The 25,402-nt window shown below is 44.7% G+C and overlaps 1 protein-coding gene across 29 annotated transcripts in view; it reads left to right on the forward strand.

The window, feature by feature from the left end:
- TCF7L2 (transcription factor 7 like 2) overlaps window positions 1-25,402 on the forward strand; it is a 177,796-nt gene that overhangs the window by 39,024 nt on the left and 113,370 nt on the right. For 26 of the 29 annotated variants that reach the window (XR_009962632.1, XM_062607880.1, XM_062607881.1 and 23 more), the window contains exon 4: window positions 23,929-24,030. The exons of the other annotated variants lie outside the window; for them this stretch is intronic. Coding sequence is in view for 25 of the 26 variants with exons in the window: in XM_062607880.1 (XP_062463864.1) it covers window positions 23,929-24,030 (102 nt within the window). In the remaining variant the exon portion in view is untranslated. The remainder of the gene's footprint in view (window positions 1-23,928; window positions 24,031-25,402) is intronic. 29 annotated transcript variants of the gene reach the window in all.

Raw genomic sequence — 25,402 nt, forward strand, 5'->3', positions numbered from 1 at the left:
AGCCAGAAACCCACTGCTGAGAAGCTGTCGCTCTTGGCTGCTGGCTTTCTGCTGAGGGTTTCTTCTTGAGGTTTGAAATAACCTACTCCCACACTGTCCACCTCCTCTTCAACTTCCCAGCAGTGAATCTGTTTCTCATTTAAAGTGCTTTTTTCATAACTACTCTGAAGTCCTGGAAGAGGGAAAACTGACTGTGCTTAAATCAAGTTCAGTTCTTTCCTCCCTGTGACCTCTGTTAGTGTGTTTTAAATGAAGATGATTATTATTAAAAAGAAGCTGTGTCATCCTTGAGCTGTTCTGGGGAAGTTTCATTGTAGTTGAAAATAAACCCAAGGGGGAGGGTGTAGGAAATACCATGCACCTAATTTTAGGGGATGTAAATTACAGAAGTTTGTATTTCTCTCCCCTGAAGTGCTTTTTAGGAGCGTTCCCTTATGCCCTGGCCTTGTGCAGAAGGGGTTTAATTCCCTCTTTGTGTTGACCTGAAAAAGCACAAAGGGATTGCAAGCATAGAGTGGCATCAGAGGAGCAACAGGGCTGTGACTAGGTTATGTTTGGTGCTGTTGAATGAAGCAACCCACAGAAAAATAAACACTATGTGTGGGAGAAAGGCCTGTTCCTTCACCATCAACTTAGTCTCCATTTTACTTTTCCTACTCCTGTTATTATCAGTGTATGGGCATATATACCTTCAGCAGATTGTTGGTTTCTTCCCTTTTGTTTTCTTGGTCATCCAAGAGTATTTATCCAGAATGATACTGTCAGAGAGTGAGCTTCTCTCTGAATAAGGGCCCTGTTGCCCTAGCATGGCTCTCCCGATCCCCAGGGGTCCAGATACCACCATGTGGCATATGGGGGAGTTGTGCCTGGGATGCTGTGGGTGATGTTGGACATAGCAGCCTCATGCCCCTGTGAAACGCTTAGCCAAGGTGTCATCTCCACCCCAGAATGCTGGGGAGGAAGGGCAGTTACACAGTGGGAAGAAGATGTGAGTTGGGATGGAGGGAGAAATGGTGCATGAAAAGGTGTTGTATTCCCTGCTCCTCCTTGCCTTTTTTTGTGTTGGCTGGGTTTCACACTGGGGCTACACTGCTGTGGGTCTTTTCAATAGCTAAAAAAAGGAGTAAACCAAGGGATAACTTGAGTGAGTGACCTGCCTGTCCTAGCAAATTTAGAAGTTTAAAAATGGTCCTGTTATCCACTAATATTAGTGTTTTGTGTGACCTGACCTGTAAGGTTCGTGATCTGAGTGAGCAGGAGAAGGGAAGCGGTGCTGAATGGGGCTGCTGTACTTGAGGCTATTTTTCTCCCAGCCTCAAAAGCAGGACAATATCCCAGAATAGCAAGTAGTAGGGAAGTTGTGCAAGAGCAGGGACGCCCTGCTGTGCCCAGGATGGCTGCAGTGCTGCCTCCTCTGCCGGATGTAGACCTGAGACCCTGCTCGTTTGTCATCACTGATCCATGGCTGTTGGGTGTCACTCCCAGTGCTACCCTGGGGGTCCCCAGATCTGCTACTGTCTGAAGCCTGTGGGCAATGGGATGGCCTCTGTAGCACTGCAGAGCATCATCCCACTGTAGGAGTTAGGCAGGGGGTGATGTGGGGTCATGCATGTGATGGAGAGCAGTGATGTGGGATCTATTTCCAGCTCTGCCACAAACTTCCCATTTTCGTTTTTGGAGCAAATCACTCCAAGTCTCTCTCCCCTGTCCTGCCTGTACTCAGAATGGGGCCGAGTGTGTGTTCCTCATGGGAATGGTCTTTAAATAGATCTTTGCTTAGAGAGCACTGCAGGGGCATGGTGATGAATGGGTGCAAGACAGTATCAAAGTATGACTGGATAAGGAGATCATGCAGGAAGAAAGGTTTTAAAAAATTATATCAAAGCGCTATATATTTTTTTCTAAAGTTAAATCTTCTAAGTCTCCCATGCCTGGCTTTTCATCATGAGATTAAAAATGAGCATAAGAGGAGGACTGGCAGTGAAAAGTTACTACAGGTGCCTTTTGAGTACGGAAATGTTGAGAGAATGAGGAGGAAGGGCATTGGGAGGTTGGATGGTCTTCCTGGCCAGGTCTGGCTACTTTCCTCAGCTGGGTAAAGATCTCAACAGTTGAGTTAAATCCATGTCTTGGTCAAAGGGAAAACTTTTGCTCACCAGTTAAATACTCTGTGTTTCCAAAATCCCATGTACTTTGTGCATTTTGTGTTAATAACTTCCAGGTGTACAAGCACAAGGATGATCATTGGGTGCCCCACATCTCCCACATCCCTGCACACACATGGTAGGGTTTGGTTGTGAGGATGACAACTGGGTTGTTTCTTTACCAAATTCAGCAGACCAGCTCACATGTGCTATGTTTATATTTAGATAAATTTGGTGGGGTTTGATTTCTATGTACTGGGGTAGAGTCAAGCATGTGAAAGCGACTTTCTTTGCATTACTCACCACATCATTAGCTTGTTCCCCTAAAATGCTTGTGTTTTCACACTGGGAAAAAGAGAGACTTTCATTCCCTTGGGCTTGGTGTTACTTGCTTCTGATAGCTCTTCACTTCTTTGGGGACATGTTTGTGATGCTACAGAGAGCTGGTAACAGCCATCAGGTCCCTGAGGAAAGTATTTTCAAGACATGCTTTGGCATATTTGATGCCTGTATATTTGTGTTATATCTGTATCTGGATGGCCTGTATCTGGTGGTTCCTGGCCAGTTATATTTGCATCTATAAGCACTATTTATTGAACTCCCTTGTCATGCACCCTTTGCCTGAATGGTGGAGATGGGGAGATCCCTGTCAAAATGCAGTCATCAGTGTAAATTAGGCTGGAGTTTTTGGGGATGGTTTTATCATTGGCATTGCTTCTGCCAGTGGTGTTGATGACCGTTACTGGAAAGGAGGAATTAAAGTCATAAAACTGAATCAGAGTTGAAATGAAACCGGTTGATGGCAGCCATGGGCAGCCATGTGATTTGGGGAAATGGGCATAAAGCTGCTAAGTCAGAGTTACAGCACAGAGAACGCTTTCTCTTTCTCATTTTTTTTATTCTCTCCAGAATAACATTTATGTTCCTTTCCAAAGTGTCTGCTGCCAATTGATTTATCCCCTGATAATAGCCTTAAGTTGTTTAGTTTGTCTTCTGTAAATATATGCACGAGTTGTAACAACAAACAAACTGTTTCTGCCATGTATGCTAAGACCTGCTGTGTATTGTGGGGAAGCAGGAATAAAAGGTCTGTGCTGTGTTGCTCTGGGGCTCTGAATGTCTGCTTGGGAAATTGCAGGGAAGGGTTTGCTTCATCACAAGAGGCTACGGGGAAGGTTTGCTGAGAATGTTTAGTGAGCGTTAGCAAAGTTGATCTTAAGCTGCCAAGGATATAGTATGTTTTTCCTTGTCTTTTCGTAAGTCCTGCTTTCACTGGGATTTTTGTATGTGAAATGTATGAGAAATCCCAGCTGAGCAGAACTGAAGTGGAAATGGCTTCATGTCTGTAATAAGGGATGCAGAGAATCTGTGTTTGATTTTTGCGATTGGCATCCCTTCCCTTTATGAAAACAAGTAACACTAAACCCAAGAAAGACCCCATTTACTGTTTCTCAGAATATAGACATCTCTTGCACGAGGGAAAACATTTTCCTATATGAAGAGATACACAATGCCTTTGGTAGCTTTTTTGCCCGTTTCTTGTTGGTGTTGTAATGATGATGATGATGGTGAGCATTGCCTAGTGTTTCACCCACTGCAGGGCTTCTGAACCTGAGCTTGTGTTTGCCCGGGGAGGTTCAGATATGGTGGGGCTCTGGAAGGCAAGATAACCGCTTTAAATGCGATGAAAGAGCGAGCCTGAGAAAAGGTGGAATAAAACAATCTGGTTCCAACAAGGTACCGATCAAAGTTTACCCACTGGAACCCATAGGTGAGTGAAGAACAATAGTGCAGGGCTTCGTGAGGCTGTGGGGATGCTTTGCTAAATGAGTGGTCTTGGGGATGGGGATTTTAGTCCTATTGTGTAGGTGGAAAGCATAAGGGATATGAAAATTTGGGATTATCTGCAGGGTCCCTTTATATTAACATCAGTGTGCTTTAAATAGATCCATGTATTCATTTTGCTCATGCAACTGGGCACTACTTAATTTGTCATGACCCTGTAGACCAGACAGTACCTAAAATGCTCTCAACTTAACATCTGATGCGGGGGCTGAAGCAAAAGCTGTATTAGGGGAAAGCAAGATTGATGGTTTGTTTTCCAAATGAACTTTGTGGAAAGAGTTAATTGCTGGATGTTTCATGAGAGCCATGACCTGAGCCTCTATACTAGGTTTTTCCAACAGAATCTGCTGTTAGACACTTTCTCAGAGTGGGAGTTTCATTTAGATGTGGAAACCACTTTGGAACTTAAAAAAAAAGGAGTAAGAAAAAACAAATCAGGTGTGCTGATCTTTATTTTTGTGTCTGGTTTTATCAACTTCTATTGTGCAGAGTTAGTGGTAGGGTGCTAGAAAGGGACATGTAACCAGCTCTCATGGGGTCTGCTGATGTGACACCGTGGAGGACGGGTCAGTTTTGCACTCATCCATTTTTTAGTGGCTTGAACTTTGTCGGTAAAGCAGCAAACTCCCTGGTCACTCTTCGGAGAGTTCCCACCTTGCGGGCACAGCCTGCCTGTAGCCAGGCGTGCGCCTCAGAGCAAACAGGGGCAGAAGGTTTAGTACACAGCATTAGCTTTGAAGCAAACCTTTATTTTTCTGCTTCAGGGTTTCATATCAAGTCACTCTCCCTCCTCCCACGTTTTCTTCCTTGCCATCTCCCTCTCCTCTTCCAGGTTTCTTATCATTGCTCTACAGACTGGCAGCTTCTTTCAGCCTTGCAGCTGAAGAGGGCTTTGCTGCAGCCAAAATAAGAAAACCCAGGAAACCAAGTCCCAGAATACCCAACCCAAACCCCAGGTCCTGTCTTGATGCTTGTCTTGGTGTAAGCGAGGCAGCTCAGTGGTCAGGAGATTGCTGAGTGGCTGGAAATCTCAGCTATCTTGAGTCTATGGAGGGGCCATGTGTGCAACTGCATCTGAAATTTTTATCACCACCACTGCAGGTGAAAGGCTTTCATTCGACTGTGCTGGTCCAGCAAAGTCTATTTTATTTATGTGCTTCCAAGCCCTTAAAACTTCTTTTAGGGTACATCAGTAGGGAGTTAATAGAAACTTTGAAATAGGAAAAATGCCTGTGGGTTAAGCAAAAAACCTAGTTGACCAACTCGAGCATAAAGCTGGTACTTAGTTGGTAGGTCATTTGCTGCAGGGGAGAGGAGAAGGTGGACTGCTGAACCACAGATAGCATTTCCCAATGGGAAACAAGCTGCAAACACAATTAGCAGCTCTTGATTTGGGAAGTAGCATATGCTTTATTTTGCTTGTGTTTGTGTATTCTTGTAGAAAACGCTTCTAAATCTTGCTGCAGTCGGTCGTTGTCTTAATATTAGCTCAGCATGTTTATTTGTGCATATGAGCCAGAGGTGAATGTATATGGGCTGCTATAAAAATAATCCCATTTGGGAAGAGTGAAAACATTCAAGGGTTTATTCTCTATAACTTCTTTAAAAATCCCAGCAAACAAAAAGTGCCTTTGGAGAGAAGTTTGACTTGGGTTAAAAATCTCTTCCATTCAAGCTTTCCAAGAGAATCGGTGTTTTAGTTATTTTTCTTTAAACAAAATGTACTTTCAGAGACTAAAATGTCTTAAGCACCAGCATACTGCTCTACCTTGTTTCTGCTAAATGGGATTATAAGGGATTTAATTCTGTGAGAATTTCTGTGTTGCAGGAGGTGGCTTTATACAGCGTGTGAGAGCGAGCGGTATGTGACACTCTCCTCCAGTTCCCATCACATCCCTCTGCTCTGAGCTGAGTTTTCCCTCGGTGCCAAGACTTGAGTGTTTGGGGCATCTTGGATCAGGTGGGATGGGGGAAGTGGGAAGGTGGGTTGAGAATAAAAAATCTGACTGGGTAGTTAGAAGCAAATTGTATTGATTTCCCTTTGCAGGTCTGATGGGTTTGAAAGCCACTTGCTGTGCAGCTTTAAAGCTCTTCCTGCCATATGTGCCGTCAATAAATGCTAGTGACTTGGCCAGCGCCGCTCAGGCGCTGATCTGGCCATGCCTTGGAGCACCTGCGTGACTTGAAATACACTGCAACCCACAGAGCTGCTTCAGCTTACAAGTTAAGCAGGTGCTTAAGTGCTTGGGTGGATCGGAGGCTATAGGCGCTATGCGAGCTCTCGTCTGAACACAAATGTCATCTTTACTTCTTGAGCAAAGTATTGTCCTTGCCTTCTTTTTCTTCCCAGTTTCATCAGTCTCTCTCTGGCTTTTTCCAAGCTAAGTGGTTTTTCTGGCATGGTTAATGTGCTGCACGTAGTAAGAACCACGACTTGAAATGGAGTATAAATAGAGAGGGAGACTAGTTGTTCTGATTGCCATGGAGCGCAGAGAGCAAACAGACTCCAGGAATTTTGGAGAGCCAGTTAGATTGTTATATATTTACTTATTTTTAATATCTTTTTTGGAGAGCTTTGAAATCCTTAGTGATGATAAGGAGTTTTAGGTGCTGAATTTGAATCTCGGGGTGTCCCTTTGTAAGCTACCATTGCTGCCCCCATTATCACAAGGAGAAACTATTCTGCTAAAATGCCCAGGTCTTGAACAGCATCTCTGCAGGTAGGAGGCATGTAAGATTCATTCCAGTATCTTACTTTCTTTCTTCCCATCCCAATTTTGGCAGTTGCTTCTTTGCTATTCATTTTATATAGGTTTTTTGGCTGATATACAGATAATTGCATCTTTTAAATGTCTTTTTTTCCTCCTTCCTTCCCTCCCCAACTCCCTTTGTGTCCCTTGTAGCTCTAGAGAACCGGCTTGTTTATTGCTGATAGTGTGGTTAATGCCAAGAAATCCTGACTCCTGGTGCATTATCACGGGGCTGTGACGCAGGGCAAGATCACATTCCAGATCTAGGTCTTGTTTACTTTGGATCCTTCTCGTGCTGTGGAGCAGCAACTGGTACTTGACTTCTCACACTGCTCCATCTTCTGCGGCCTGAGATCTGCCACTTCCTCGCCTGTGCCTACCAGATCCACTTGCCCTGTGCTCCAGCCCCAGGGAGAGGATGGCTGGGAAGGGAGCTGAGGGATTCCTCTCATGAAAAAGCTTTGCTAAGAGGCCAGCTGGACCTTCTGTATTAGAAGCTGTCTGGAGGGTTATTTTTTGTTGTGGTTTGGGGTTTTATTTCTTTTTGATACTTTTTTCCCTGTGGTAGTTTGAATTGCCTTTTAAGAAAGGAGGAATTGGTGATGTTACCTGGGGTTTGCTGATTCAGAGCCCCGCTGCATCTCTTAACTTGCAGACCTGATCCGAGCTCATTTATTGTTTCACAATGCAGCGTTGAGGTTTTTCTCTCTATTTTTCCTTTTTTTTCCTTTCCCTATCTATTTATTTTTTCCCTCTGCATATTGCTTGCCCTGTGCAACAGATGTGAGGATCTGATCCCACTTCCATTGAAGTCAATAGCCAAATTCCTATCGACTTCGCTGACAGCGAGAGTGAGCCCCCTGTCTAGGGAGTGAGGATTAGAGCTAAGCACGAGTAAGTAAAGTACAATAAAATCAGAATATCCTGCTTGCTGCTTAATGCCATGAATTCTGTTTTGAAGAATTTCTGTTTTGAATCCCATGGCTTTTTATGCTGGTGAATGCCAAGAGCTGAATTCGCGGGGGTGGGGAAGAGGAGGAGCTGACAAGCATAAGAGGGTTTTGGTTTCTAGAGTTAGGAGGGACATTGGTAGAAAGGAATGAAAAACAGTCCATGATTCCTTCATGACCCTGCAGTGAAAGGACTTCAGCTGATGGATGAGGGGCTTGGTTTGGCAGACAGGCTGCATTGGATCCACTTTTGACTGTGTCAAGCAAGTGTCACTGTCTAAATCTGGAATGCTGTTGTGTGTTATGGGAATATAAATAAACCCTGAAAAAGCCTCAGGAAGGGGAAGATGATTGGACAGAATCTTAAAGTAGAAAAAAATACATACATCTATAAGAGCACCCCCTCCCTGTGCCCTTCTACACACATGGCTAAAATAAAAATAATACAAATCCCCAAAACCCACAAATAAAAAAAATAGGCTGAGGGAGGGGAAAAGCAGTTGCTTTCTACATGTTTTCCTGCAGGACCAGCCTTCCCAAAGGCATCCAGGTCTGCTCCAGGGAAACAGTGGTGAGACAAGGGAGAAGCCTCCTTGTCCCCACGCAGCCCCTTCTTCAGCATCCCCTGCACCTACGCAGGGATGTGTGAGCTGCCCATCCCCAGGGATGTGCTGTGGCTATGGGTTTCCCCTCCTTCCTGGGGTGTGCTGACACGTGAGGGGTGCGTGGACTTGGACCCCTGCAGATAGCAGCACGGCCTTTTGCTTGGGGCCCCACAAGGAAGAATAGGCTGTTATCCTGGCAGGGCGATATTATCCGTGTTTTACAAGCAGGAAGGCTGAGGCGAAGGGTTTATTTTTCTGTGACTCATTCAGGATGGCTCAGGAGCCTGTGGCGGATGTGGAAATTCAATGTCTCGCAGAGTCCTGGTCCTGTGTAGTCTCTCCCCCATCCCACAAAGCATGTGTGTTTGCCCAGCGTAGGGCTGGGGATGCTTTTCTCATTAGGGATGTGCTGCTGGCATGCATCCGTTGTCTCTCAGGGCAGCGTGCAAGGTGCAGCTTCATGGCAGAAGGGGTGATGGGGAAGCTGCAAATTTTAGGGAGCAGCCCAGTACTGCCAGAATGCACAGGGTTAGAGAAACGAGCCCCATTTCTGGGGTTGTGAACCCGGGTAGATGTGGCACGTGGATTTTGCTGTGTCGCTTCCTCATGTCACTGCTCTGCCAGGATGCTTTCTTTGCTGGCTTTTCCTTTCTTTTTCCCTTCGCTCTCTCTTTTGGCTAGGATTTTAACATATATCACAGGCTGGTAGGCTAAGAGCCTGGGACTTCCCCTCACCACACTCAAAGTCTTTGATCTTTTGCTTTGGAGGTAACATCAAAAGAATGGCTGAGAAAGACAGCCAGTGCTGTGAAGTTCAACGTTCAAGTTAATAGCTTGACTGAAGGTTGTGCTGCATTGCTGGAGCCGGAGTAAACAGAGGCGAGCGGACGCATTTCCCTGGGAATGGACCCTAGTGCTGCAGAAGGGCTTCATTTGCATTCACAATTAATCTAGGCCCTACTGAAGGGCAGGCTCGTCGGTTTGTTTTGTTACTTTTTAGTCCATTTCATTTGCAGTTCCTCCTGTACGGGGGAAAGAAGTGGGATGGTTGGCAACGGAGCTGCTTTAGTCGGTGGTACCGACAGCTTGTGGTGGCTACGTATGTACCCTTGCAGCCCTGTCCTGCAGCTTGCCTGGCCTTTGTCATGTCTGGGTTTTCTCCCTTTTCAAAATGATTAAGCTGAAGTCTGTTGGCAAAGAGTTACCTTCCCCTTCTTTTAAAAATAGTAGTAATAATAACAACGAAAACAAATTCCTAACCACTCCCTTCCCAAAGCATAGTATGGACTTCACCGTGCCAGATCTTATTCTTTGTAATTCCCTTCACACTTCTGTTTTGAAATGCTCCTGATGGCGTGGGTGAATGGCTGGTCCATCCTTTTTTGCATTGCCATCTGCTATTTTGGTGTCCTCCATTCTGTCTAAGTTGCTTTGATACTCTCCTTTTCCCCTCCCGCTTTAAATGCGCTGCAGATAAGGTGGGGAATTTTGTGTGATGGTGCACAACCAGCCCCTTTTCTGCATGGTTTGGGGTATCATATGAGATGGAAGCTACTAGTCAGCACAGGATAGTCAGAAGTGGTTAATAACTTGGCCCTAGTGGTAATGGTGTTGGAATCGGTTTCTGAGGGACAAAACACTGGTCTCCAGCAACTTCTCTGAGGTGATTGACACTTGTGGATGAGTTGGCCTCATATACTTACAAGTTTAAAGCATTGTTATGCAGAACTGACAGGGTGTGGGTTTATCTGCAGTGTATTTTGATGTGTACGTACATGGAATGATTGATGTGTTAAACTCTATAGTAAAGTAAAACTGAAGGAATTAATTTGTTTTCAGACACATTTGTATGAGAGAGATGCACCAAGGGTACAGTTAGTCCCTAGTCAGAGGCGTGTTCTTCTTCATCCAATTAAATAGGAGTCTTGGATGAGGAGAAGAGTTAATGGCCTTAATTTTAAACCTCCTTTCTGAGTTTATTACTTTGGGTGAAAGCACTTTGTCTGATAGGACTCTGACTTCTGTAGATTTGCTTAGAAAAAAGTATTAGTTGCTAGATTTCTGCAAATTTTTGACCTTTCGAGCATAGCGTCAGTGTGCGTCTTAAATCACTCCCCAAGAGCAGGAGATGGGATTCACAAAGGAGCAGAGCAAATCAGGCACCCAAGTCCTTACTGCTTCTTGGAAAAACCCTGACCTGAATACTTTGCTCTGTTGAGTGAATTAAGTGAAATGTGGGGGAGTTCAGGACGTTTGTGCTCTCTCGAGGAAATATGGAATGCTTTGGCGGGTAATGACCCCACTGGATGAGACCACAGGGCTCTTTCTTCAGGGACAGTGAGGTGTGTTAATTTTTGAGCCAATTATCATTCAGAAGCAATGGCAAAACATCCAGCTCCACAGAATGACAGCCCGAAGTGGGTCTTGCAGGAGCTGCCAATCTTCTGGACCAATGGGAAAGGAAGAGGTCGTGGATGATTGCATTGAGATTCTGCGTTTTTCCTTTGCTGTTCTCCTCCTGCTTGCTGGATAAATAATCATTTCACTTTCTTTTTAACAGAATGCAACTAATTATTGTGATTAAGCTCATACACAATCAGAGGTTTATTTCTGCAATATTTGGGCTACCCCTCGTAGCCATCACTGGAAGACTTCCCTGGGAAGGATGACCTGTGGATCAGGGAGGACAGGGCTTTCTGAGTTACCTGTGCTCTGTAGGTAACATCCTACAAACTATACATTGCAAATCCCAGTGTTGTTTATAAGGGGGCAGGAGGAGAATAATAATAACCTCCAGTAGATCAGCAGCTATTGTATCATCACATGTTCCTTAATAAGCCTGATGTTACATGTGAGAGGTATGCTCCTTAGTGGGAGCAGGATGCACTGTAATGACCTTTTGTGTGCAGGTCTGTTGAGATGAAAGGTTGCTTCTGAGGTTATCAGGTTAGCTGTACAGCATGCAGAAACACTGACTTCAACTCACTGTCCTACGCAGTCTATTAATGCTCTCAAAAATCTGTTTAGGAACGATTTGTAATCTGAATCTGTTTAGGGTTTTTCTTCCTCTCATTCCTCCTTTAGACGAATTTGGCTTGGAAATAGAGCAGAAATGCTGTGTTGTGATTTAAAAAAATAAGCTATTGCTGTGAAAGGGAGCTCATTGATCCTCACTCGCTTCATTTATAATTACCCTTGTATGCAGTCATCCTACCTCATCTTTGAAAAACAGAAACGCCTCTCAAAACCCCACCAGGCAGCTAACACAGCTTGTTGTGTCCTTCCCCGCCCCAGCCTCTTCAACCTCAAGAACTTATAAAATATAAGTGTCCACAATAAGGTTATAAAATGTTGTGAGACTGGAGCCTTTGCTTTCTTGGCTGTTCAGTAAATATGTCGGGTGTCTCTTGGATGTACCCTGAGGCTCTGAAACCTGAGGCCTGCCCACATCTTGAGTTCTACTTTCCTCCTTGCAAAGTGCCTCTGGCTAGTGGAGCTGTCGATGCAGCCCCTTCCACCTCCCCCCCGCTAAGAAAAAAACCTTTTTTCCTCTAAGACAGCTGTACAGCTGTAACAAACCTTGAATAGCTACTGTTTTTTTATCAGTTTCAGGTAAGGCTAAAGCCTGAAATATTCATTTGACACTTGTGGGTCCAGGGCTCTTAGTGCAGGTGTGTGAATGCTCTGGTGCTACTGGCTTCTTTGTGTGGCTCCCAGTGGGACCATGGGGGGCTGGTGTATACCCTCATCCTCACCCTGGACCTCCCCTCAGGTCAGTACTGATGCCCCAGTGCCTGGGCAGGGCCGTTGGCTTTCAGAGAGCATCCCATAGGTGAGTACTCTTTCATAGACTGGCTCCTGGGTGGTCCAGGGCTGGGCTGTCATCTCCCAGAGCCTTTCCCCAGGGATTCCTGCCCTCTTCTCTTGCACGGGCTTGTTGCACCCCTAGCTCAAGCCCTTCTGCAAAGGAAAAGTATGAGCCAGGGCTGAACTCCCAGGATTTAGTAGTGAATAGGTTGCCCTGTGCTGGCTTTTGAGAGGGCAAGCGGATGTGCATCCCTGTTTTGTCTATTCCTTGGGAGCACGGTGTTCCACAAGCATTCCTCAGCTGCAAGGGCTCTTCTCTTGAGCAGCCCTGGCCTCTCCATCCATCCCTCCAAATGGCTGAGCAGTGATGTACCTGATCCTGGGGAGAGCTCTTATGGGGAGCAAGACATTTACTGGTTGCACCAGAGTGGTGCATTGAAACTATTCTGCATTTAACTCTGTATGAACCTGATCTACCATCCCTGGAGCAGACTTCACTCGCACGGCAAAGCCAAATAGGGCTTTGTGGCTCTTTTATGTGGAAGTTGTTTTTCTATAACCTGTTAAGTTCATTTAAATTTTGGGGTGTTATTTTGCATATTCATGTCGAGAGAGGGAGCAGGAATGTAATATACATGAACAGCCTTAAAACCACTCAGTGTTCCCAACCCATGGTCTTTAAAACAAATAAATAGAAAAGTTGCCTTGCGGGCCAGGCAGTTCAAAATGCCTGTGCTATATTTAGCAACAAGAGCAGGGTTTTTGGCTATTTACAGATTCGTGCGCTCAGGGCTGCTCTGATGACTCCTGTGTTTTAACTTCGGGGCTGTGGCATGTACGTGTGACAAATGCCAATCTGGGGAGCGCGGGTGTGTTGTGTCTGCGGGAGCGGGCGCTGCTCCCCGGGGCCATGAGTTAGGTGTTTGCTGCCGAGCTGCTGCAGAAAAGCAACCCTCACCTCTCCAAAACAAACCTCTTCCACAACCGCAAGTATTTGGCGCATGGGGCAGAGTCCCTCCAGGACATGAGCTGTTGCAGAGCTGCTGATACCCTTTTCCATGGGAAGAGGCCCCAGCGTTTCTACACGGAATTCTTTGACATTACAAGGTTGTTTTTGTTTTTTTTTTATCCTGCTTCTCTTCCCCCTGCCCTTTGAGAGGAAAAATGCAAGCTCATGCATGTTGCATTTTTCGCTATGAAGGACAAGATCTGTTTTTTCTCTTTTCTATAGTTACATGGAGCAGTGTATGATTTTGATTTGCTGTTTAAAAAGAAGGGTTTTCCTCCCCAATCCCTTAAAACCAAAAGGATTATCTTGTGTTGGTGCACTGTGCTGTTTGACTTTTGTTTCTAGTCGCGTTAGTGCAGGGGGTGGATATGCATGCCAGCGTAGTTGTTTTGTCTAAGGAGAAATTATCTCTCTGAATAAAAAAGATCACGTCTCCGAAACTTGTACTAGTGTGTTTTGTACATAATTGTCCTTAAAATGCGCTCGTTTAACAAAAGTTGCTTAAATTTAATGCATAGCTTATTGTTGCATGAAAACTCAAAATGCCTTTCTGGAGGCATGCCACACCTTTATTGGGAATTTGCAGGATCTGGACTTACTTAAAAAGCATCCCAATGAAACGAAGTTACACATTTTAATAAGTGCAATTCAGTGTTGTCAGCTCTGGACCATATTTGGTTTAGCGTCTGTTCTGTCTGCATCTCCTTTAAGCAAACCCAAGGTTTTATTTGTTCTTGAGGAAGAGTTTGTGTGGCTGATGATTCAACAGTGAATATTTTAAAAATACTTCATTTAAATACCATAAGTGTGTATTGCATTGTGTTGGTGGTGCTGGAGGAAACCAGAATATAAATACACAGGGTGGCTGCCCAGGAACAAGAGGTAACAGCACAGATTTAGTGAATACTTCATTTGTTTGCTTTTTGCTTTCATCCCAAATGATTCACTTAGTTCTCTGCCTAAATATAATTCTTCCTACTTAACCAGGAGTCAGCTTTGCCTCTGGCCAGACGGGATGTCTTTCCATGGGTATCTGAAGGCAAACCTGCATCTTCTGATGGACAATTGAGTTTTCCACCTTGCGTTCGGAAGGAAAACGGGTGTGAGGAGTCTTGCTGGACCCATGGACTAATGCCCTCGGATAAGCAAATCGCAGGATTATTGATAAGGGAAACAACTGGTGCCAGATCCTAGGAGGGAACGTTTCTTTCCCGGCTCTCTAGGAGGGATTTGGAAAGAGCCGTAATCCTGGGTTAGGAGTAATTTGTTACAGCAAGATGATACTTGAGTGGCAGGAGGATTCTGGCGGAGGCAGCGAAAGGGTTTTATTCAGAGGAGTATCTGGTCTTGCAGAAGGTCAGTCTGACACAAATCCCAGCCTGTGAGTTTTGTTTCTTGGCAGTGCAATTAGCTGATGGGACTTTTGACCTCTTTTACATCTTTCAAAGACATCTCCATGCATCTGAGCTGAAAGATTATGGTGAGGAATGTGGACCAGGATATGATGCAGTGGAAAGTTTTTTTTTTCTGCAGGCTCTCTGAAAAACAAAATAACCTCAAGAGCAACCTTCTCAGCTTCTCCTAGGAGGTCAGAATATTGCTGGTTTCAGTGTTATCTCCGGGACTTTTTCCTGAGGTTGCCTTTAGGTTACATTTCTGAGTTAACTTCTTGGGTTTGTTTAAAAAAAGGCAAAAGCTAGCAACCCTGGGGAAAGAGAATTTTGCAAGTTCTTGGTTTTCATGAGGGCTTGAAACCCTTGGAGCCATCTATTCTGCAGTAACCCCTCATGGCATGGAAGACCCAATCGCACATAAAAACCACAAGGGAGGCGACAGGAAATTGGGTCTGAAATGTGCTGGGTTTACTAGAGAGTGGCTCCCGGCAGTTCACCCAGAATTGCTACATTGGCAGGAATTTTTGTGGTAGTGATTCGAGTCATGAGTTTCACTTACCCAACAGCAGGAGAAAATATGACTCTTTTAGTAAAACCCCGTTAGGCGACATTACAATAACAAGTGAACAGCTAAATTCTTCTGAAGCATCTTTACTCTGGGATCACACCCATCCCATTCACAGGTACTTGACAGGACCTGAGATGAGAATTTGGATCAAAGAGTGATGAAATAACTGCAAACAACGCTGATAGTCTGAGAGGCCCCTTTGGAGGTGGATGTGACTTGTGGGGGGCATCCTTCTCCCATCTTGCCCTTTGTCATGGGTCTGCTTGGCTTCAAATAGCTGCAGGTGCCCAGTGCTTTATAAATTGACCTTTTGGCTCAGATTTTGTAAACTGGGGCTTCTGGACTTGTGTGGCTCCTCATAGAAAGTGTGTGACAAACAGCTTGTAGTGGGTCTTGTGGGCTGCTTTGCTGAGGCACTGCCATTCAGCCAGGCTGCTGCCACAGCCAGCCCTTCTCCTCCTCCTCCATCCCTCTGCAGCATAAAAACCCAGATCAGGATTTTTTCCTCCTACAAGTAGGAAATTTGAGAGAACAGATTGGGCAACTGTCAGTCTGATGATAGCAGCAAATGAGGAAGGCAGGTAGGGCTGGTCCATGACAGAGGTGAAGGGAAGATGTGGGCTGTCCTGTGCCACAGATCCATGTGGTAAGGCATGAGGGGAGCAGGACAGGGCAGATACCTTCTGCAGTGTTGAAGCAGAACCAGGCTGGTTGTCCACTGAGTATAAAGAGCTTCAAGCAAAGCTTGAAGCTGCAGAACCTCCTTTACAGATGGAGTTATGCTCTGAACAGAGTTGGAAAGTTTCAAGGGAGGCAAGGTTCCCCTGGAGCAGCCGTACTGTTACAATGGAGGTAGTTCAGTGCCGTGTTCTCTGTCTCTAGCATGCTGTCAGATATTTTTACTGTCTTCATTTAATGGGGAGGAAAGGAATTATACTTTATAGACCATAAAATGCATTCTTGGACTTCATGCAAACACTGGTTACCAATTGTTCTCTCACTCTCTGGGAGATTGCCAGGAACAGAAATTGAATGTGGGTCTGTACATCAAATTGTTTGGTGAGTCTCGGAGGTTGGTTAAGCTTTGCTGAATCTAAACAAGCCTTATCTACAGAAAGACCTTGTTGAGTTTTCATGACTGTCCCATTCTTTCTCTAGGGGAAACTCTATGCTTGAATGGAACAGAGCAGGTTGCAGGGAAAATCTGAGGAGAGTAGTTTGAAGATGAAGAAGTTGGGGTTTTAAGTAGATTAAGCTTGTCCTTGCTCCTTGACTGAAGTTATGCTTTTTATTTGCATCTGCCTTTTGGAACAGTACTTTATAGACATGCAGATAGTACTAGGTAAGTTTGCTGGTCTGTTCAGTGGGGGCTGTGGCAGCTTTCAGATGAAACGTGAAAAAGTGATGGTGCTTTCCCAAGCTCCACGCAGGCTCAAGAAACACTGCCTGCAGTTGTTTTGCTGAGGTGCCATGTGAACTGCAGGACGTAATGCTGTACTTCTGTGTCACATGAAAACTCTTCCTCTTGTAAAGCTAAGAAAGTGACTTTGAATTCCTGCAGTAGCCAGTGAGCCTTTACTTAGCTCCTTCATGCTCAGTACCAATACCTTAGAATTTGGCAGTAGTCTACAACCTCGCATTCATTAGAAGCAATCCTCATGTTTTACTCCAGTAGAACTAATGGTGAGAATGCCTTTCATCTGTGGCAGAAAGAAAATTCTTATCTGAATTTGCTTGAACTTTCATAGGCAATGATTTCTAAGGAAGCTTCTGGTTATTCTCTTTAGCTTTCTCCTATGGCAGCCTCCTCTGTGCCCTTATCACTGGATATAGAAAAACCATGTAAGTAGTGCTGGTGTGTGGCATTATTAATGGGATGTAGTTGCTACATTGCATCTCATCCAGGATGTGGGAGAAGAGCTGTGTGTGCTGTGAGGACACAGAGCCTGGTGGTTAGTCAGGAGAAAGCAACTGATGTGGTGCTTCTGGGACATGCCTCCATCTCCTCTCAGAGTGCTCACCCAGGAGGGAACAGCAGTTGTTGAGGTGCCCATGGAGCTTGAACTATTTCTTTGTGCTTTGTTCCACCCCAAAACAGGCATTCTCTTGCCCATTGTCTTGTGCCCGATTGCTCTGTGTCGTCAGTGGGGCACTTCCAGATCGCAGGATTCCTGCTCTCAGGCATCCCTCCTTTGAGATTATCTCAAACTGTTCAATCATTAACACTTTTCTGTAAGTTTAATGCTGTGGAGGACTCAGCCTTCTCCTTTTTCATGCCCTAGAAGCACTTGAGCGATGTGACAAAGGCACAGGCGAATATTAAAATGAGCAACTCAAGGCCCCCATTTCGGGGACTCTTGTGTATTACTGGAAGGGAAGGAGACAAGGTCACTCAAGTTCTCAATAACAGGGAAATTCAAGGCACTAGAAATATCTTGTTCAGGAATATAGCACAAGATGGCTTGGCTGATACCAGTGCTGGTGAATAAGTGGTATTTTAAATGCTTAATGCCTTATGTGCGTGTGTCTGTGCAGGTACACAACACTTAGTTCCTTTTTTCCCTTTATCCCTATTTCTGTATTTTTAGTTTTCTTTTTTCAGTGTGGCAATAGTTTAAAGGGTGATATTAGTTTAAAAAAAGTGGAAATATGTGATAAATACTTCCGTGTTTTTACAGTTTCACGCTCTCATTTCTTGAGAGCTGTGGGGAAATCTTTTTGTGTGGAAAGGATCAGTCTCATTGAAATGAGCTTCGTTGCTCTCATTTTGAGCAGCTCCCTTGTGCCTTGTTGTAGTATATTACATATTCTGTAGAGGGGCTGAACGTCGTGGGTGGTGTCCACTACTTCTCATACAAAAAATTCCAGACATTGCAGATCTGCAAGGAATTGGAGGCCCTTTTAAAGTTCCTTCAGCAATCTCCTTCAGTTATTCAAAATGAATGCTTCAGGTTTTGCTCTCCCACTGCACACCTCTACAAGCAAGATGGTAACTGAAGACCAAAAATAAGGGGTTGAGGTAAATGAAGGGATAGAGCTGGAGCTGAGGGTCTACTTTTAAGTCCTTAGAGGCTTTGTCTTCTGACTTAAGTGGGGACACCAGTAGGTTGCAGGCCTTTCTTTGTAGGTACCAAGTGATTATCCTCTTGCAACTGTTATTCTTGTCTTCAGAGAGCAATTACAGTCTCATTAAGCTTTGTCTTTGTTCCTAACAAGTTCCCCATATAGCTCAGCCCTCTCCTCGACATTGCGGTCTCCTGTGTTGCTACTGGACTATCTCTGGTTGAAATCTGCCTAGATAATCTTAAGGTGCTTTCCAACCCTAACTGTTCTGTGATTCTGTGCCCCCTCCCAGAGGAGTTGTTAATTATCACAGAAACTCCTGAACTTCGGAGTTGATACCCAGGTGTGTACTTCCATGTGATTCTGCTGTGCTGGCCAAGGGAGAGACTAATAACAGCAAGACCGGGAATATTTCCCTTGCATGGCATGTTGAGATGCAGGGAGGAAGTGCAGACTCTGAAGGTGGAGATGTGGTCCCATGGTGAGGGGAAGTATTGGAGTCCCCTAGCATGAAGCAGGCTCCAGGAACCCTGCTTCTGCTTGTTCCAGTTCCTGGGAGCTAATACGCACCAGCTGCAAGAAACCTGAGCTGGGAAGCGTTGTGCAGCTTTGCCTCAGCTTAAAAATACAGCTTTATTTTTTTAATGGAGTCTATGTATTTATATGCTGTGGGACATCACTCGTAGGGCATTCCAGCAGTGAAAACAATAGCCTGACAAGGGAGCAGATCCAGGTTGGACACCAGTGCCGGAAACACCTGTGAGCTCTGTGCCATCCCTTCCATCGGGGCTGCGAGCCTGGCCCCGCCATGGGGGTGGCTGCTGGCTCTGGGTAGGAGTTTCCACTGAACTCCTCTAGTTTTCAGTGTGAATTTTAGCTGCTTTTGACCAACTCTGCCGTGAAACCTTGGGAAATATGTTTATTTGCTCTACCACTGCCCAGGAAGGCAGCCACTTTAGGAGGTATTTGCAGGGTGGGCATGCAAAACTGCTCTCAGTGGGTCTGTGCTTCGCAGGACCTTCTGGCTGCAGATGGAGGTGCGGACGTGATGCTCATACGAGTGAAGGGTAGAGTGGTTTAGGTCATTTTTGTTCCCCTTCTACAGAAGAAATCTGTGCTGTTCAAATCATTTGCCTTTTCCCTTGTGCTGACAATTTAACAGCCTTTTTAAAAGCTTTGGTTTCTCTCAAGTATGCTCGCCCCATACGTGTTTTAATTTTTGTGCGGAGGCCTGGAGCTTAACAATTAATTTGCTTAAGCTCTCTGAGACTTGCCATAAAACTTCTTCTTTTTTTTTTCTTAAACACACACACATGCTAATGATCCCCATCAGATCATATTGTTAAACAGGGAATAAAACACTAACGCCAAGATGACATGTAAAAAAAAAACGTTAAAAGCAGGCCAGCAGAGCCCGTTTCAACAGTTCTGCTCCGGAATAATGTGCACAGATTTGTTAGAGTTAATTTGTTGAAAAGTTCAATGTTTGTACAGGCAAGTCCGAGTTTCCACACTGAGACACAGAAGCAGGAGAGGAGCGAGCCCGTGTCCAGCGTTTGCAGGAGCAGGATGGTGGGAACTTCCCTCCCTCCTACCCTTCCCCCCTGGTGCAGGAATGTAAAGGCAGTGTCAGAAGGCTGGGAAAGTCGGCTTTGGATTTGTGTGGACTCCTTGCAAATCAGAGGAACCGTCTGGCTCAAATCTGCATTTAGGGCCCAGAGAAGAGGATTTCCTGCTATTTAGTTGCTTGAGGAAGGAAAGGATTTACCTCTTTGCTGTAACAGGACTTAATTTTTCTCCTCTTTAATAAGACTATCACAGCGTAGGGTGGCTGTAGTAAACCTGTGAAAGCAATCACGGCTCTCCCCTCTCCTCCTCTGCCCTCCCAACGCCATGCTGCGACTCCCCTCTGTCCAAGCATCCTCCTGTCCCAGCTCCCAGCCCCAACCATGGCTTGGCGTTTCCTTCCATTGTGCAAGAGAGAGTTGTGGAGGGGGGAGGCTGCTGCGACGTCGCTCCCTCGGACGCTGCCTCGCTCGGCCCGCCATCTGGATCCAGTTAGCTCTCTCGGCAGTAGGGCTGAGTCTCATTTCCTCCAACCAGTAATGTTATATAGGCAGTGATCCTGTTCTGCCCTAACATAATTGAAAATTATGTGTATTGTAGACTCACAGCGCTGAAATGTAGACTTGTAAAAATCTGTGGCTCAGGTAGCCTGTGGAGATTGAATTTGGCACACAATGAAGCTTTTATGTAAAGTAAGAATTATAAGCCACCACATCAATATTGTGTTACAGGCATGACAATTCTTGGATGGGGAGGCCTTGAGTCGAGCTCGTCACCTTAAACAATGCTAATATTTCATACTTTATCAACGGGGCTGGTGTTTTGAAACCAGCAGATTGGACTCTTTTCTTTTACAGAGTTGAAGCTGTGGGTTCGTTAACATGATGCAGGCGTTGGCTGCGGGCTCTGGCCCTCTCTGTTTATCTGACAGACAGAACATCTCGCCCTTAGTGGGGATGGGATGCTGTTCTGGATCCTGGCCACTTGGTAGAGCTCATGGAGGTTGCTTTGTTGACCCTTGCGTGTTACTGCGTTCCATGGGGACTGTTTATTTTACTTGTATTTTTTCCCCCACTGGTGTGTTAGCCACTGGTGCAAATGGAAGCTATGTCTGTGCAAAACTGAGCCCGCTGAGTTTGGGCCATTCCTAGGCTTCATGTGCATGTCCAAGAGGAGAAACAGCTTTGGCTACCTTTTCTGTTGCTCTGTAAGACTTTCTGGATCCTCTTTGCCAGGCAGGGTTAAAAGAAGGACTTCACTGGGAGCTCAGACTAAAGGGTTTTAAAAGCAGAAAAGGAAAGTAGCAGTAAGAACTTCTGCAACTTCCATCTTGCAATTAAACTGGTCAGCCTGGTGTGGGAGCACCCGTGCTGAAAGCATGGGCTCTTGTGAGATCGAGGTGGAGCAGAAGCAACCATAGCTCTTGCTCTGTTTCTTATAAGGGAATTTATTGCTAGTAAAAACCAGCAGAACTGACAGTCCTGAAGGCTTTATAATCCCTGTAATAATTAGTGACTGGATGGGGTCTCATGTGAGCTTGCTCATGCTGCTCTTTCAGTGCCTCAGTCTGCCCTTGGGCCAGTCTCCGAGAAGCCCTCGTGTTTCCTGGCTTGTGTTTTTAGGACAGCTGCTGACCTGGGCTCCTTCATGGGTTGTCATGGTTGTAGGAATATTCCAGGGTTGCTCGTGACCATGAAGTGGTCATGGAAAAATGAGGGTGGTTGGTTTATTTGGGTGGGTAATGGCTTAGTGGCCATTTCCTGAAGTGCCACTGTTTGAGCTGGCAGGTTCTTGTAAGTGCTTTAGCTGTGGTAGCAGCAAACTTCTCACTCTCCAGAATGGTTGCAGCATTTGAAACACAGTCATGTACCATGAAGTACACATGCTGCGAGGACATTTTCCTTGGGAGAAGGGATAAATACTTCACTAGCTGGCTGGAAAACCTGAGGAAGCAGTAGCAGCTGTGACCCATCAGGACCCTTTCTATAAACTCATACCCTGCCTTTATGTGGTGGGGTTATGATCACTAAGACAACTGATGGACTTCTAAAAATCTAGCAGTTGACTTGTTTAATCGTGCCATCTGCAAATCTGAAGCGTACCAGATTTCCCCTCAAGTTAAGAAGCTCTCAGTCAGATTAAGCTTTGGTTGCATTTTCTGCGCACTTGGGTTGCATTTTTAAGCATTTTTTTTGAAACCACAAAGGGTTAGAAAGTTACTTTAACATCATCTCAACTTTAAAATTTATGTTGTGGTCAGCTACATTGAAGAGCAGGGATTTGATGCAAGTGATCAAATATCTGGAGGCTTGCAATTGAGTTACAGAGTTAGAAATGTCACTTTATGGTAGACTAGTTCTGGTTTGTTTGGTGTTTATTTCTTGTTTTTAAGAAGTGCTGAAACATTCTGGTCCACATTGCACAAATCCCAAATGTGAAGATGAATAAAATCAGGGCTTCTTGGAACTTGAGGAACTTGTGTGGGGCGCAAATCCAGAGTATGGGTTTTGTTTATTTGCATTCCAGTAGCTCAGAAATCTCAGGCCCTCCAAGCGATGGGAATTGGTAATGCAGCCTCCTGCTGACTCGGTGACTTCTGGTCACCTCGGTGCCCAGGGTCTTGCAGCAAAGAGGCCTTGCATGCTAGTGAATGTTTTGCATGCGTGAGCAAATGTGATAGTGATGTGCTGAAAGCATGGAACCAGATCTCCTTCCCTCCTTCATGGAGATTTAGATACAGCTCCTGTTGTTCGCCTGCAGTGGTGGTGGGTTGTTTGTGTGCGGTTCTACCTCAAGGCTACTCTGACTAAAAATAAATAAAAGCCAGGAGGAATGGGTAACCATAACCATTTATGTAGCTATTTTTTAGGAGTAGGTCTGTTAGATCAACCAGAGTCTAGTGCTTAAACAGGATCTGCTTAACAGCAGTGGCCTGATCTATGTGTACAGCTGCTGGGAGGGGGCTGAAGGTATGTGGTGGTACATATTTCTTCCAGCGCAATACAGGGCTTTCAGACATCACATGTTAACACTATGCTGAACTGGCACAGTGAAGTACCGTGCAGAGAGAAAAGCTTGATCTGAAGTTATGTTTAGGTGTACTGTGCAGAAGTCTGTTTGGATTAACTAATTTCTCTGTGGGGCTGCTCTTGGTCAGAATCAAGCACTTCTGATGCAGCAATCTGGGTACCAGCTCGAGACTTCACCTGTTCGGTGGAAGGTTTGGGCTCTGCTTTGTGACCTGGCTGGGTTGCAATGGCTCCTCTAGTGAGTTTAGTGAGAGGATATGCATACCTGAGAGCAGAGGTTTTACTGGATACTTGATGCTGGTTAAATATGTGGGAATGTTCTGCTCCTTCTTGAAATGCAGTCAAGCTTTTCTTTTGCTCCTGAATCAACACCCCTTTGTGCTGTGGACTTGCAGCCTGTGTGTATTCAGCCTATCTGCTGATGACAGTGAGGAGAAGAAGTTGTGTCTATCCATGAGTGCCTGGCCGGCACAGCTGGGCCTGAGTGTACCAGGCTGTACTGTTTTGGACATCATCAATGAGAGAGCTTATCAAATTTGGCCTTGTAATTGAATAAGTTACACTCTGAAGTCCCTTAAGGGTTGTCTGACAGAAGATAAGCAAGAGGCAAATAATGCATGGTAACTTCCAGAAACTGTAAAAAGTAGAGAAAATAGGTGTGAAGACCCAGCAGTGCTCAGTCCTTCTGGGGTAGACCTCTGCTTTAAGGCTTCTAAAGTGCTGGGAAGCCAGAGGAGTTGACATCGTGCATTTGTTGAAAGAAGGCTGACAGATGACCCATTAAATAATGAGATCATATTCTTAACCCGCAATACTTGTATTCTCTCTCCTGAGACCGATAATCCACCTTCCCCTCCCTTGTCCCATCCTCTTCATGGTTTTGGTATTTTGTTTCTGTGTAGGTTTTATTCTGCTTCTAGGTTTGTTATGATTAGTAAAATCAGTGTAATATTGTCTTTGCAATCTGCTCTATTTTCTTATTCCTGGAGTGTAATGCAGTGGTACAAAATCAAGTGTTCTGCGCAGATTTTTGTCTCCGCAAACATGCAAACTTGTCTTAAGTTTTGTTTCAGTTTTTTGCATTAGTTTTAATTTATATCTTTTAACCATATTACCTAAGATTTATTTTATTATTATTTTTTTTGCCTTTCTTTTCTGAACTCATTTTTCTTTTCCCATTTTTGTTTCCTCCATCCAGTATCTGCAGATGAAATGGCCACTGCTTGATGTTCAGGCAGGGAGCCTTCAGAGTAGACAAGCCCTCAAGGATGCTAGGTCTCCATCTCCAGCACACATTGTTGTAAGTAAATGCAGAAAGATGTTCTTCCTTTGTTTATAAAAACATTTTGACATTTGACATTAATGGCATTGGTTGTCATCAGTTTTCTTTTGTACAAACTAAAAGAGAAATACTTCAAACAAAGTCCCTTATGAGCCCATGGTAAAAGGAGGGAATGCATTTGCTGTTGCTGGGCTGTTCATGAAATTGCTGTTCATGTGCCTCATAGGAGAGCAGAGTTGAAAACACTCCAAATTTGCACACTGCAGAATTAACTAGTGGCAGTGGAGTCCAGTGAGGCTGGTTTACACATCAGGCAGTGTTGAACTGAAGAGAATGAAGAGACACTTTGGAAAGCATTAAAAAAAGAATAAAACCCAAGCCTGTTCTATGGCCTTTACTAAGGAAAATCTTGTCTTGCTGCAAAATCTTGAAAGTAAGTTTGTGAGAGTTGGGCAGTATTTTACCTGGGTGCAGGCTCAGCAGAACCAAGCTCAGCAGAGCACGTTGCTTTATGTTGTGATCACTTCCCATGAACAAAGTGTGATTCAGATGTTTACTACTTACCTGCAAAATATAACTCTCTCTATAATGAGTAACGTTGCAAAAAATAGCTTTATTAACTGCTTAATTTTTCAGTTTTTGGTTAAATTTGCTTCTCTTGTAAAAGAAATGTTGGGTTTGAAATATCAATACAAATTTGCATGAGAGGGACTTGGGGGGTTTATTTTACTTGCTTTATTCCCTAAAGGTCTAAAAGGAAGCTGTTTGTTCATATGGTGTTATGCAAGGGGGATGGTATGCATTGGCCCATCCTCACCTATATAGCTGGTGTCAGTGCCGTCTGATGTTAAGGAGCATCTTTGCTCCGAGTGTTCATCTGGGAGCTTTACCTCTGGAGAAGTCGGCACATTATGGGTTGGAATATTTCTTCTGAAATACTTTCTCTCCAAGTTTTACATGATTTTTTAAAATGTTTTTATAACCACTGGATGATAAGGTGAATCCCAGGAAAAAGAAACATTGCTCATTCTTTGTCTTTTGCTATACAGTCTAAAGCTGCTGTAGCTGGTAGATCATCCAAGACACGTTTGTTTTGTTTGAAATCTCCAATCATACTCAACAGTTTTGAAAAGCTGCTTTTTTCCATTGTTGTCTCTTTAACTTGAGAATTGTCAGCCCATTGCTATGAGTGCCTTTTGCTTTAAAAGAAAATCGATTTCCTATCCTTTAGAGTCCACAGCTTCTAAACCATGCCTCAGTGTGGCAGAGAGTGATGGGAACAAGACTGGTATTTGCCTAGTTGTTGCTGGTTGCCTCACTTTCTCAGAATGACTTTGCTTTTCCTTCTTTGGAAAGGCCACTTGGGCCATCACTGGAGGGGTAGGTCAGG

Source organism: Pezoporus occidentalis, unplaced genomic scaffold, assembly GCF_034315485.1.
Source record: "Pezoporus occidentalis ecotype Australia unplaced genomic scaffold, CSIRO_AGI_Poc_V1 ctg127, whole genome shotgun sequence".
Taxonomy (NCBI): domain Eukaryota; kingdom Metazoa; phylum Chordata; class Aves; order Psittaciformes; family Psittacidae; genus Pezoporus; species Pezoporus occidentalis.